The sequence below is a fragment of the Littorina saxatilis genome, linkage group LG9 (genome assembly GCF_037325665.1).
Source record: "Littorina saxatilis isolate snail1 linkage group LG9, US_GU_Lsax_2.0, whole genome shotgun sequence".
In the NCBI taxonomy this organism is placed as follows: Eukaryota; Metazoa; Mollusca; class Gastropoda; order Littorinimorpha; family Littorinidae; genus Littorina; species Littorina saxatilis.
In genome coordinates this window covers 56,333,635-56,348,634 of record NC_090253.1, presented here as the reverse complement: position 1 = coordinate 56,348,634, position 15,000 = coordinate 56,333,635, and the positions used below count along the sequence as shown (strand labels likewise).

The 15,000-nt window shown below is 41.5% G+C and overlaps 1 protein-coding gene across 5 annotated transcripts in view; it reads right to left on the bottom strand.

The window, feature by feature from the left end:
* LOC138976535 (rho-related GTP-binding protein RhoC-like) overlaps window positions 1–11,605 on the bottom strand; it is an 11,960-nt gene extending 355 nt beyond the window's left edge. Inside the window, exons 1-5 of one of the 5 annotated variants that reach the window (XM_070349391.1) lie at window positions 11,143–11,605; window positions 10,109–10,565; window positions 4,081–4,259; window positions 1,837–1,983; window positions 1–1,069 (exon numbers count right to left, since the gene is read on the bottom strand). The exon at window positions 1–1,069 is cut by the window's left edge and continues 355 nt beyond it. In XM_070349391.1, coding sequence (XP_070205492.1) covers window positions 806–1,069; window positions 1,837–1,983; window positions 4,081–4,259; window positions 10,109–10,142 — 624 coding nt within the window. In that variant the 5' untranslated portion in view covers window positions 10,143–10,565; window positions 11,143–11,605 and the 3' untranslated portion in view covers window positions 1–805. The remainder of the gene's footprint in view (window positions 1,070–1,836; window positions 1,984–4,080; window positions 4,260–10,108; window positions 10,566–11,142) is intronic. The other 4 variants (XM_070349392.1, XM_070349393.1, XM_070349394.1 and 1 more) reach the window with 4 other exon arrangements.
* Window positions 11,606–15,000: the final 3,395 nt, after the last annotated feature.

Sequence of the window (15,000 nt, the reverse complement as noted above, 5' to 3'; positions counted from 1 at the left end):
GTATGCAAAAGGTCTTCGTGGGTTGTTCTGCAGTTTTGCTAATTGAAAATGTTGCTGTCAGCTCTTTATCTCACGTTTATCCAGCTGTCACCGCTCGAGATAGGTATAGTTTGCAGCTTATAACTAAAATGAGACAGGCAGATTGTTCCGAAACCAAAGACAGTTTTTGGCGTTTTTTTCTAAAAAAACAACAAAAAAACAAAATAGCAAAAGCAGTTATCGTATGAGCGTGACGGTTTCTCTAAAAGTGGGAGAGGATTCCTGATAGGCCTCAATCAGCTATCAGCACCCATCAGACCAAACATTCCAGCAAATCCTCAGTCTTACTCATCTTCTACGACGAAGGACGAACAACATGTGACTTTAATCACAATATATTGAAATCAGGTCACGCATGCGCAGTTACTGAATAATGTCACCACTGGTGACTCTCGCACGAGAGTGCACATACACTGAAGTTATAACCATGTTCTTGTGGGGGTTTCTTCTACTTCTCAGCCCTGAAAGTCCGAACAAATATGCACTAGCCAAAGGGTAGTGATTCTGAAAATGTACAAGCCAGAGAGCAAACGTTACTAGCCAAACCAATGATTTGTTTCAACAACTTTACTCGCATTTGGCGAGTAGATGAACATTTCTACTCGCAAGCTACATGTTTCTATTCGCCATGGCGAGTAAAATACTCGCCACTTTCAGGGCTGCTTCCGCGCCCATGAAGTCAAATCAACAGTATTCATTGCACATATCACATCACAGTTTGATCGCATACTCCTCCACACACAAATCACGTTTCTCCAAGTTTCAACTATCTCGCCGACTCAGAATTGAAGGGTCTATGCATTGTCGAGTATCGGACAGAAGCACCGAGTAATTTCTTGCAGTTTTCACCGTCCTTGGCCGAGCACTCGAAATAACCTTTCGCTTGGATACGCTTAGCAACGTCCTTGCCCTCTTGGGAGGTCACGAACTTTTGACCCGTGGAGGTCAACCCGTTTGGACCGCTGTCCCGGAGATCTTTCTTGTTGCCGACGAGGATGATGGGAACGTCTGGACAGTAAAACTGCACCTCCTGTGGAACGAAATATAACGGTGAATCGGGTATAATCTTAAAGAAATGAGACAAAGTGCTATTTTCAAATCTGAGAATCAAAGGGAAGTAAGCGCTCTAAAATGCATACAGGTGTAATAGAGTAAGTGAGAGTTATGTGGAACTAATCTCCTGGCATCGGTGAGGATCGGTGACAAGCGTTGACATGAAAAATCGACTTTCATCCTCAGAGATTAGAAGACATTGGTTCCGTATAACTCGCACTTACTCTATTAAACATGTCGTATGCAGTTAGAGTGTTCACTCCCCTTTGTTTCTCAGATCTGGGAATTTGATAATTATGTTTTGTCGTTGTTGTATTACTTCATTTATTGTGCCAGGCATTATGTACTAACTGAAACAACTGATCAACTAACAATTGGTATAGTACCCTTAAAAGAAGGAAACAAAACACTCTAATTTCCACAAAGACACACACACATGTGTACAAAGATAGGAACAAGCAGGACAAACAAACTGACGTAAAAACCCACGAACGGAAAAACAGACACAAACACACCCACGCACGCACGCACACCTGTACGATGCACTTTAAACTCGCCGATTTATACATGATTTATATCATGATTGCATGCGACACATGGGTAAGTACAATGACTGAAAATATGGCTCCCCAAAACACACACACACACACACACACACACACACACATACACACACACACACACACACACACACACACACACACACCCCACACCCAAACAACGATACTGTTGGCATCATCTTACCTGTATCCAAGAGTTCTCCACGTTGAACAGACTATCCGGGTTGTCCAGGGAGAAACAGATTAGGATGACGTCAGTTTCTGCGTACACCACGGGACGCAATCTGTCGAACGTTTCCTGTCCTGCGCAGTCCTGGAGCACCATTTCGATCTGGAACAAAGTTATACGTCAGCAGAAACAACAGCAGCAGCGGCAGCAGCAAAATGCGAAGAAGGATAAGAAAGAGGAAGATGAAGACGGAAGAGTAGAAAAAGTAGCAGAGGATGGCTAGGATAAGTAGAAAGAGGAAGCGGAGGAGGATGCGGAGGAGGAGGAGGAGGAGGAGGTGAAAACAACAGTTTCAGCAACATTTTCAAAAACACCAACGACGATCGTCAGGCCGGAAGAAGAATGTGGGAAACAAAAAGCTCCTGGGAGCAAGCATCTTAGTTACGAGGAAACTATCATGAAACAGAGACAGAGAAGAGAGAGAGAGAGAGACAGACAGAGAGAGAGAGAGAGAGAGAGAGAGAGAGAGAGAGAGAGAGAGGGGGGGGAGGGGAGAGAGGGGGAGAAAGAGAGAGTGAGAAGGGAGAGAGAGAGAGGGAGGAGAGAGAGGGGGAGAGAGAGAGAGGGAGAGAGGGGGAGAGAGAGGGGAGAGAGAGAGAGAGAGAGAGAGAGAGAGAGAGAGAGTGAGAGAGAACTCAGAACTCAGAACTCAGAACTTTATTACATAAGGATAAAGGTTTTAGGCTTAGCCTAATCTTCCAACCTGTCCTTGGAACATATACAGAGAATAATTGTAAACAAAAACAAAGACTGCGCACATACCTCATCAAAGTATTAAACTAATAAAACATCAAAATAATGGTCGAGTATAAACATACAAAATATTGGACTCACAAAGTCATATAAAACAAACCAAATACAAACAAACGTAAATGTTTTTTACATTTCTTAAAAAAGTACAGCAATGTATTGCCGAACAGGGCCATATATACAGGCAGCTAAAGTTTCAAGAAGAAGGGGGAGGGGGACGAGGGATTACACATTCAGATTAACTACATATACAATATTTAAAAAACAAACAAACACTTAAGAGCATTGCATACATTATCCGAGTACACAATGGAAACTAAACATCAGGGACAGTTTATAGTGTGATCAAATGTGTGTGCAACTGCCTTTTAAAGGCCTTTAATGATGCGGATCGTTTGATTTCTATTGGCAAAGAATTCCACAGAGATGATCCTGAAAAAGCTAAGCTGGATTTATAAAGATCTATACGAGGAATTGGAGGAAGTAAATTTTGAGACCCATACCTCTTCGTAACATGTGTAAAATAGGATTGCACATAACTGGGCACATCACCATGAACTAATTTATACATAAAGACAGCCTTATTGTATGCAAGGTGGGTTTTTAGGGGAAGGAAATTAAGGCTGTTTAACTTCATTTCTGTAGACATGTGCGATTCATACATGATAAGTTTTGCAGCACGACGGTACAAAGAATTGAGTTTCAATAAGTGAACATCACTGCAGCCATCCCACAATGTCGAAGCAAAATTAATATGAGGCATTATATGAGCATGAACGAACATTTTTAATGTTTCAGACTTCGCATAATGTTTGAGTTTTGACAACAAATACAAATTCCTTGATAACACTTTGCAGAGGTTGCTTATGTGTGTTTGCCATTTCATTTCTTCATCGACAGTTACACCAAGTATGCGATGTTCTTTAACTTGCTGTATTTGAGTTGTACCTAAGGACAGTTGTAATTTAAGAGGACTTATCTGATGCTTTTGTCTTGTGGTAATAACAATGCTTTTAGTTTTTTTCTGGGTGCAGTATCATGGCATTTGATGTGCACCATTTCGCAACTTCGTCCAAAGTGTTCTTCAGGGAAGAATTTACTGATTCCAACGAGGTGTTACTGGTATGAATAGACGAATCGTCTGCAAAGAGAGAGAGAGAGAGAGAGAGAGAGAGAGAGAGAGAGAGAGAGAGAGAGAGAGAGAGAGAGAGAGAGAGACAGACAGACAGACAGACAAGGACGGAGAAACAGACAAAGACTTATTTATTTATTTTATTTTTTATGCAATTTATATCGCGCACATATCTCAACACACGGATTCAAGGCGCAGGGATTTATTTTATTTAAGACAGACACAGAGAGCCAGAAACATTGATAGACAGGTGGCTAGGTAGATACAACGACAGACAGACAGACAGACGTAGACGGACAGAGAATAAAATACTTCACCTTTCTGTTCCCAGCAAAAACATCCACCACGTCCTTCTCATAGGCGGTTGGGTCGTAACTGTCGTCATCAAACACGTCACGGCTGATGCGTAGCAGAAGTGACGTCTTACCGCATGCGCCGTCACCCACTACTGTCAACTTCCGGCTGAGTGAGGTATCATCGTCTGCGTCATCCCAAGCTGGAGAAACAATATAATACACTCCTTAGACATGAATGTCGCTCAGATACAAACCATTTTTATTCACTTTTTTAATCGATCACATCCATTCCCCGACCGGCTCACGGACGGACAGACAGACGGACGGACGGACGGACGGATGGACGGACAGACAGACAGACAGACAGACAGACGAAAACATACACGCACGCACATGCACGTACGCGCACGCATGCACAAAAACACACATTCCTGTCACTCTTTCAATCTTCTCTTCTCTCAAACATTATGCAAAGTCAAAAACTCTATAAATATTCGTTCATGCTCAATTATAATGCCTCATATTAATTTTGCTTCGACGTTGTGGGATTGTTGCAGTGATGTTCACTTATTAAAACTGTGTGTGTGTGTGTGTGTGTGTGTGTGTGTGTGTGTGTGTGTGTGTGTGTGTGTGTGTGTGTGTGAGAGAGAGAGTGTGTGTGTGTGTATATGTGTGTGTACAGTGTGTGTAAGTGTGTGTGTGTGTCTGTGTGCGTGTGTGCGTGCGTGTGCGCGCATGTGTGTGTGTGAGTGCGCGCGTGTGTGTGTGTGTGTTTACCTGACTCTCACTAACTCACTATTTCGCTCTGCCTGCCTGTCTCCCGCTCCCTGTCTCCTTCTAAGTCTCTGCCCCTTCTCATTTCTCTCTCCCCCCCTCCCCCCGTCCCCCCCCCCCCCCCCCCCCCACCCAGGGATTGTTGCGCTTGCAAGCTAAACTCCCATTAATTATTCAGTCTGGTGGCCAGGCACAATAACGTCTATATAATTATATGTCAACTGCGAAAATAGAATGTAGTCTACGCATGGAGGAAATAAAATGTATTCGACAGAAGACAATTTTTTACAGTTCTTGACTGGTGCATGTGTCCGTAAAAAGAGGAGTGTCTTCTGAACAGGTAAGAACAGTATGACCTGGTTTATTGAGACGTAAGTACTCGATGTGTACACCGGTGGTGCTCAAATAACCACGTGAACGTGTGTTACGCGTGATTGTTCTTTTTTTTATTTTTATTTTTTTATTTTTTATTCAAATAAATAACAACAATTAACAATATCTCATACAATGAATTAAATACAACTTATCGAGTACAACAAGCTAACTTTTTTAACGTTTTGTTCTTCGAACACTCACACAAAAATGCTTATCTGTAACTGCCTATTAAAAATACTTTCCAACGGTAAAAACGAATTTGTTTTTTTATATATACTAATACATGAATGTTCTGAAAGTCTACTATTTATTTCATCGTAAACATGTAAGCCCTCATACGTGATTGTTCTGAAAGCTTACTAATTTACATGATTGTTCTGAAACTCTACTAAAGGTAAAATTGCTTCACCCGTGAAATGTTGTCAGATATGGAACAATATGTATACCCCAGCCCAACGAAGTTGGAGGGGGGTATACTGGATTCACTTTGTCCATCTGTCTGTGTGTATGTCTGTATGTATATGGAACAATATTTTGATACAATGATACTACATCTTTAGTAATATTGATATTTATACCCCAGCCCAATGAAGTTGGAGGGGGTATACTGGATTCACTTTGTCCGTCTGTCTGTGTGTATGTCTGTATGTAAATGGAACAATATTTTGATACAATGATACTAAATCTTAAGTGAAATTGATATTTATACCCCCGCCCAATGAATACAAACTCAACAAGTAATACGTTTCATACATTGAACATGTCTTCTTTATTGTTCTCAACTCAAAATTCAAATTAAATGTCCAAAGACAAAAATTATTTATAATCTTCAAAAATGTAATGATTCTTCTTGAGTATTCCCAACTCAAAATTCTAATTGCAGGTTTAAAGGAACACATAGAAACTTTTGATTTTCTCTCTTTGCCATGCTTAGGTGGCTGTGCCCCTTTAAAGACGAAAGGCACAACAAATAATTTTCACAAAGGAAACTTTTATTTTTTTTTTATGAACTAAAAATTCAAGTGGAGAGGGGATGAGAGACGTGAGGAGATGGCCGGGGTTGCGAGATGGGTGGGGAGTCTGGGCTATAAAGTTCTTGCACGCGAGACAATATACTTCTTTTGTGTGTGTGTGTGTGTGTGTGGGGGGCGTATTTTGTTTATACACACTCTCTCTCTCTCTCTCTCTCTCTCTCTCTCTCTCTCTCTCTCTCTCTCTCTCTCTCTCTCTCTCTCTCTCTCTCTCTCTCTCTCTCTCCTCTTTCTCTCTCTCACACTCTCTTTCTGTCCCTCTCCCTCTCCCTCTCCCTCTCCCTCTCTCTCTCTCTCTCTCTCTCTCTCTCTCTCTCTCTCTCTCTCTCTCTCTCTCTCTCTCTCTCCTCTCTCTCTCTATGTGAATATTTTTGTCATCCTAAATATTGGGGGGGGGGGGGCAAAATACTTGTTTGCACCCCCCCCCCACCCCAGGAACAGCAGCTGCCCCCCCCCCCCCCCCCCCAGTTTCGGACGCCATTGTACTGAGTACATGCGCACACACACACCACACATACACACACATGAAAGCTAAATTTGTTAGCACATATCTGTTTTCAGTGACACTTGTTTTTTTTATTACACAGCAACCACCAACATTTTGTATATGAATTATTCAAATGGTTTGATAAAGTGTCAGTTGATATGAACAAACCTCCCCCACCCCCTACACCTAAAAAAAGGGAGTGGAGAGACGGATCAACTCAAACACACATCTGAAGCTGTCGCGCACACAGAAGACGGATCAACTCAAACACACTTCGTATACATAATTATTGTTCCATATCTGACTACATTTCACGAGTGAAGCAAGTTTACCTTTAGTAGAGTTTCAGAACAATCATGTAAATTAGTAAGCTTTCAGAACAATCACGTATGAGGGCTTACATGATTACGATGAAATAAATAGTATAGACTTTCAGAACAATCATGTAATAGTCATTTTTCAGAACAATCACGCGTAACAAACGTGAACCTCGACGAAAGACGTCACAACAGTTCTGAATTTGACAAATGTTGGTTTTGGTGAGTGCAGCATTATCATCCACATCGACACACTATTATTTCGTTTCAGTGTAGATTGTTGTTTTGTTCAAACTGCAGAGTATCCCTTCGTTTTACTGTCGATTATTTCTACGTTTTAACGCAGATTATACCTCTGTTTTACTGTGGATTGTCCGTTTGTATTACTGCAGAAAATCCCTTTATTTTTCTGTAGATTATCCCTTCGTTCACTACAGATTATTCCTTCTTTTCACTGCAGATTTCCCCTTCGATTAACTGCAGTTTATCTCTTACTTGTTGAGTATATTACCCCTTAACTTTACTGCAGATTATCCCTTAGTTTTACTGCAGATTATTTCTTTGTTTTACTGCAGATAAAATTCCTTCGTTTTACTGCAGATTGTCCCTTCGTTTTTACTGCAGATTATTTCTTATTTTTACTGTTGTGTTGATTATTACTTTAGAGTAATCATCGGTTTTACTGTTGATTATCCCTTTGTTTACTGTAAATAATGTTACATTTTACGGCATTGTTTTCTCTCTTTCTAATACGTCTTACATCAGAAGCTCCATCTCCAGGTGACTGAATGACATTGAAGAATTCTGAAATACTGGCCTAGTGTTGTAGTGACGAAGGTCTAGGTTCAGGAGGACAGTTTGGTCTGAAGTAGTTAATATTCAATCCTGATTGGCAGACCTAATGTTGTATTTGCAAAGCTAGGTATGTGTATTGCTGGAAGTCGACTTGTGTTGACACAAACCCGTTTTGCGTGACTTTCAACGAATATTCTGATTTCTCGGGTTTTATTGTGGCATATGCACTCCAGTGTATGATAGGAAAAGAAGCATTTGTCCCTTGATCAATGTGCAAAAAAAAAAAAAAAAATACATAAAAAGTGAAAGAAACTAATCACAAAAGTTAAAAAGAAAGAAAGAAAAAGAAAAAAAGAAAGAAAAAAAAAGAAAAAAAAAAGAAAGAAAGACAGTGACAGAATTAGTTAGTTAGTTAGCTGTTGCTTTTCGGGTCCAGCGGACCATAATAGGCCAAATCAGGACCCCAGTGACAGAATTACCATTATTGCCTTCTTGGAAAACAGAAAAAACAATACTTTGTCACTAACTTATTACACCCCCTGACTTCAGACTTCAGACTTCAGACTTCTGACTTCTGACTTCTGACTTCTGACTTCAGACTTCAGACTTCAGACTTCTGACTTCTGACTTCTGACTTCTGACTTCTGACTTCTGACTTCTGACTTCAGACTTCAGACTTCAGACTTCTGACTTCTGACTTCTGACTTCTGACTTCAGACTTCAGACTTCAGACTTCAGACTTCAGACTTCAGACTTCAGACTTCTGGCTTCTGACTTCTGACTTCTGACGGGGGTGTTTTTCCTACCTCGGAGGAATTTCTTGTTATTGCAGTCTCTGTCTATTGTATGTGTTGTTTGTACACTTCACGTGACTCTTCGAAGCTCCTATTTGAGTGCTGTTGAAAAGTTTTGAACAAACGTTTGGAAAATAACCGTGATTTGTTTTAATTTAAAAAAAACCCGTTTGATTAATGAATATATTACCAGTCTATATATTTCAGATTTGTGTGTATGAGTGCTCACTCGTAGTTGTAAGACGCAGTGTGTGTGTGTGTGTATGTGTGTGTGTGTGTGTGTGTGTGTGTGTGTGTGTGTGTGTGTGCGTGCGTGTGTGCGTGCGTGCGTGCGTGCGTGCGTGTATGCGTGTGCACGTGCGTGTCTGTTTGCGTGTGTGTGTGTGTGTGTGTGTGTGTGTCTACGTCTGTGTGTGTGTTTTAAATGACTTAAGTTCGCCTTAAATTGTCGGGTGAGGCAAATAACGCTTACCTTACCTAATACTAAAACAGTCCAAGTCTACAGTATTCGCTCAGTCACTCTCCCACAACAAATATGGATGACATTTATCTTCAGCGTTCAACCATGAAGGTAGATTTCACGGAGTATAACTACACTGATAGGTCACTGACCCTCCGACCTACGCACGCACAGGTGAAGGCCGGTAGACAGGTATATAAACATTGTAAAATATGGGTCAGTCGTTATCAGTCAGCAACGCGGAACTTCCGGTCGTAGGGTGAGTGAACTAAGCTTGACCATACATTAATTCATCTTTGGGATGAATGGTGTTGTGGCTGGCTGAGTTCATTGACCCTTCCACCTAAATGCACTTGCAGCCATTTTAATATATATATATGTCAACGTACCTTGGACTGCTTTTAGGGGTATCTGTTATAGTGTATCTGAATGAATGAATCAGTGAATGAATAAACGAATAAATGAATGAAAGAATGAATTACAAATTCATTCAATCATTCATTTACTTCATATTAAAACAAACATGTCCATCCATCCATCCATCCATTCGTCCATCCGTTTGTCCATCCGTTTATCCATCCAGCTATCCACTGATCTATCCCCCCCCCCCCCCACTCCCACCCCCCCCCCCCCCGCACTCCATCTATCTATCCATCCATCCATTCATCCATCCACTCAATAATTCGCCCACAACCACCCACCGACCCATCCATCCATCCACCCTTCCATCCATTCATCCATTAATCAAACCTAGCAATCACCCACCCACAAACACCCACCCATCCGCACATCCATCCATTCATCCATCCATCCATCCATCTATCCATCCATTCATGAATTAGGCCTACCTAAAGCTGATTCAGCCCGCCTATATATATATATAACCCCACCCAACAGTTCGTCAAACAATCGAAACTTACTCTACCAAACAACTTAAATAGAAAATCCCCGTGTCGTTTAAATGAGGCAGCTACACAGGTGAGTAATTATTGTTTATCTAGCAGTCGGTTACTTACCTGGAGAAAGACAGCACCAGCACAAGAAGTCCATCTCCAGCGTATCTTGAAAGGCTACTCCCCCTGTCTCAGGTAACTGATTGTCTCTTAAAAAAGTGACGACAGGGCAAAGAAATATGATACACACACGAACAGATTTGGACAAATCCGGATAGTGTTCTGTAGGCTCAAACACGCGTGGAGGAATCAAGACCACTTTGATAAGATCACTTAACGCCCGATGAAGAAGAAACGCAGTCCGTCGCGAGATGTTTCAAATATTATAATTATTATACAAGCCAAGACCTTTTCAGGTCGAGAATTTAAATTCAAAATTGTATCAGATTATACACCGAGTCACTGCTTACTATTGTTTCACTGGAAAAGTCGAGAAGAGGCCATTATTCGTGTCTTATGTTGTCACTTCTACTTCACAATTTCCTGTACAGCCGACGGCGTGATAAGATATACAGATACGCTAGACATGAACACACCCACGCACATAATTATACTCAAGCTGCATAACGGACTGTGTTGCCCCCCCTTTTCAAATTACGAGGTAGCCGCTTTCACGGAACGGAATTTGACATTCACGTATCTTTGAATCACGCCCCGAGAATAGCAATGAGGCTAGCTTCCTTCTCTTCACTTTTGACACCAAGAAATGCAAATACGTATCCGGTCAAAATAAGAGGTTGACACCGTGACATAAAAACACTGCGGTAAGAAAACGGCTTCACAGTATAGGCCCCTATAAAAATGCATCGAAATATTCAAAACTGGTTTCGTTTTCTTCTCCTGAGGTGGTTTCTGACACCAAGATATGCACATATATTATCAATCGAAACACAGATTGACACTCCGAAAAGCAAGCACACAGCTGCGCGTGCAACGACGCAAGGCGTAGCATGCACACGCACACGAGCTTTCGTTTCTTCTGATTTTGTTATTGACGAAATATTTATAGGTTATCAGTCAAAACACAGGTTTACACCATGAAAACCACGCAAAGACAGCTTCGCTGTATGGGAATTCAACCATGTGAGTTATATTACCATGCACACGATCTTTCGTTTCTTTTGCTTTTGACGTTGAAGAAATACTCGTAGATTATCAGTCAAAACACAGGTTTACACCATGAAAAGCACATAAAGAAGACTGTTTACCAGCATCGGTATGCAACGACGCAAGGTAAACACTCACACGATCCTATTTAGTTTCTTCTGCTTTTGACATTGCAGAAATACTCATAGATTATCAGTCAAAACACAGGGCGACAATCCAAAGAGCACACAACGAAGACTGCTTCGCAGTATAGGTATTCAACCGCTCCACGCAAGATATACAAGCACACGATCCTATTTCGTTTTTTCTGCTTTTGACATTGCAGAAATACTCATAGATTATCAGTCAAAACACAGGGCGACAATCCAACGAGCACACACAGAAGACATGTACAGCTTCGTGGTAGGTACAGGTATGCAACCGCTCAGTCCACGCAAGGTATACCTGCTCACGAGCCAAATTACCTAAGGGGGTATTTATAAACTTTCTATAGACTGTCCCTCACGTGAACTGTGTCAACAGTCTTTCCCCGCACGGTGATATTTTTGAGAAACTCCATTGGCTTCCTGGTTGTGCGTAAACAACTTCACTTCTTTCAAATCGCGATCTTGACATACAGATCGTGAAACCACCACGGATTTGTTGCTAGAAAATACTTTCTTCTGCGAATGTGAGTGAATGACCATGGATGCAAGTTTCGGCAATATGAGGCAGGCCTTCGCGTCGCTTGATCGCCTTGCGGGAAAAAGGTCGGCGATCATACACAAATGACCGCAAATGTTTTGGCTCTTTGACCATGGCTACTGATAACAAACGACATACCTTCTATTCTATGGAGCAGTGGTAAATAGAAAATACATGATAAGCAATCAAAATGTCCGCATTATCCATGGTTGGTTCTTTTAATTTCTCTCTACCTCTCTGTAACTTAACTCTCTCTCTCTCTCTCTCTCTCTCTCTCTCTCTCTCTCTCTCTCTCTCTCTCTCTCTCTCTCTCTCTCTCACTCTCTCCCCCCAAAAGCTCAATAAGGTGCTCCCCCTCTCTCTCTCTCTCCATATCTCTCTCTTTCTCTCTCTTTCCCTCTCTCTCTCTCTCTCTCTTTCCCTCTCTCTCTCTCCCTATCTCTCTCTCTCAGTTTGCTCTCTCCCTCCCTCCCTCCCTCGCTCCCTCTCTCTCTCTCCCTCTCTCTCTCTCCCTCTCTCTCGCTCTCTCTCTCTCCCTCTCTCTTTATCTCTCCCTCCCTCTCCCCTCTCTCTCCTTATTTGTTTCTTTCTCAGGTACTTTCTCTTTCTAATGAGCTTTATGCCCCCCCCCCTCTCCATCCCGAGGAATTTTGCAAACATTGACACACAGACAGAAAGACAGGCACACAAACAGTCATATATTACCTCCCCCCCCCCCCCCCTCCCCCCGTACACACAGACACAGACACAGACACACACACGCACACCTGAAATACCATGGGTTCGCGTGGGCGACGATTCACTGATTGAATTCTCGAAAGTTAGTACGCGCCAGAGGCATGGGATCCGATACATACGTGTTCACACTCTATAGCTTTCACAACATTGCCTGGTTCTCATACACTCATACACTCGTGATGCCGTCATGTGAGGACACGCTGAATAGCGTCAGGCCGAACATTCCTACCTTTCTTTTATGTATCGCTGTATGTTAGTATATTTGACAGGAATGTATGCACGCGACGATCGCACACTCAATTACAGCCAGTCATAGAGAATACTACATGGCTTGCTGTGTCGTACCAGATTTACACGAGTTGTTTTTTTAAATATTGAACTGCGAGCGAAAGCGAGCTGTTCACTATTTGAAAAAGCAACGAGTGTAAATCTGGTACGACACAGCAAGCCATGTAGTATTCTGTTTATCCTGCATACTGTACTTACGTGTGTTTTTTACTGAAAATGTCTTGCAGACGAGGCAGCTAAATTGAAGACGCTTGTTTTGGAACCTCGATCTCTTCTAAAGCCTCGTGCAATCTATTACGTCAAAGCAAAGAAACGTCACTCTGAAAGTGTGGCGTGACGTGTTAGTTCTAAAGATTCATCGAGGGTGATTAGCGAGCGCAATTTTTGTTTCTATAATGACGTTTGTTTCGGTGACTTTGGCATCATAAGCAGTGGAAAAACAGGTCCCTGCCAGACTTGCTTGACATGACCTCATTTACATGATATACACACGTGTGATTTGAACGAATATTATCTCACGGGTGTCTCTCTCACGTATGTAGGATAAAGACATATATACACTCACGCACACACTTATGAACACACACGCACACACACAAACACACACACACACACACACACACACACGCACACATATAGGGTGATTTGTACAGCAGTTAAAGCAGCAACACTACGCTCTGCAAATGGAAATGTATGTGGATTCAACGATTTAAAGAACCTGAGTAAGCCTTGTCAATTTCGCAAATTAATTATAAAGGAAAAATATGTGGAGCCGGTTGTAGTTAAATTTTGGGAACATAAATTTGATTTCAGGCCGGGAAAAGAGCAATGGTTAATGGTAAACAAAGTAACCACTGAAACAAGATTGCGAATGTTGCATTGGAAAATATTGCACAATATTTACCCCACAAATATTTTATTGTATAAAATAGGCATTTCCGTGAGTAATTGCTGTACTTACTGTGAGAACGAAATTGATTATATTGAACATTTTTTTTACTTTTGCCCGAAAACTATGTCCATTTGGAAATGCGTTGAGGATAAAGTGAATTGTAAATATAATATGATTATTAAAATTACCGTAAAGGAAGTTTTTTTGGGCGTATTTGAAAATTCACAAAGTTCCAAGGCACTAATACGTTATGTGAATTATTTGATTGTGATAGCCAAAATGTATGTTGGTATTTATAGATATGGCTCCCCTCTGGATATTGTATGCATTTTTGAGAGGGAATTGTTATATAGAAAAGTTGTTTAAAATACATTTAGATATAGTAATGTTAATGTTATAGTTAAAACATTACTTTATTAAAACAAAACACAAAAAAAACAAAAAAAAGATCAATGAAGAAGGATGCTCCCCGCCAACAACAACAACAAAAAACAAAACAAAAAAAAAGGCAAAAAAGAAAGGGTTGAAGCAGCCTGCATGCAACTGAGATTAAAAAAAAAAAAAAAAAAAAACCACACACACACGCACGCACACACACACACACACTTATGCACGCACGCACGCACGCACGCACGCACACACACACACACATACACACACACACACACACACACACACATATTCACTCAAACACACACATACTCACACGCACACACACACGCACACACACACGCACACAAACACACACACACACACACACACGTACGCACTTACGCATGCACGCAAGCACACACACACACACACACACACACACACACACACGCACACACACACACACACACACACATATACACACATGCACACACGCACACACACTTTCTCCCTCTCTCTCTCTGAAACGCCCAACCCAATGAATTTGATGTTACGTATGTATTACGTTTACACCCCCGTTATCTACACTGGCGATTCGCCCCCTCCTGTCTTTCCCACGGTCTACTAACTTTCAATTTGTCAAGGGTGTCAACTCGCCCCAGCAGTCTGTGCCAACTCGCCCCCGGCGTGTATTCCATGCGATGAAGTTGACTTTTGACGTTTCTTGTGCCAAACAAAGTATAAGAAAGAGACAAGTTCACCTGAGTTTTTTTTTTATTCTCTCTTTTAATTTTTTTTTTTTTTACACGTATAGGCTTTACGTAGTCGTAGAGGTGACATGCCGAGTCTCAGTGATTATTCAAAATAATGGTCG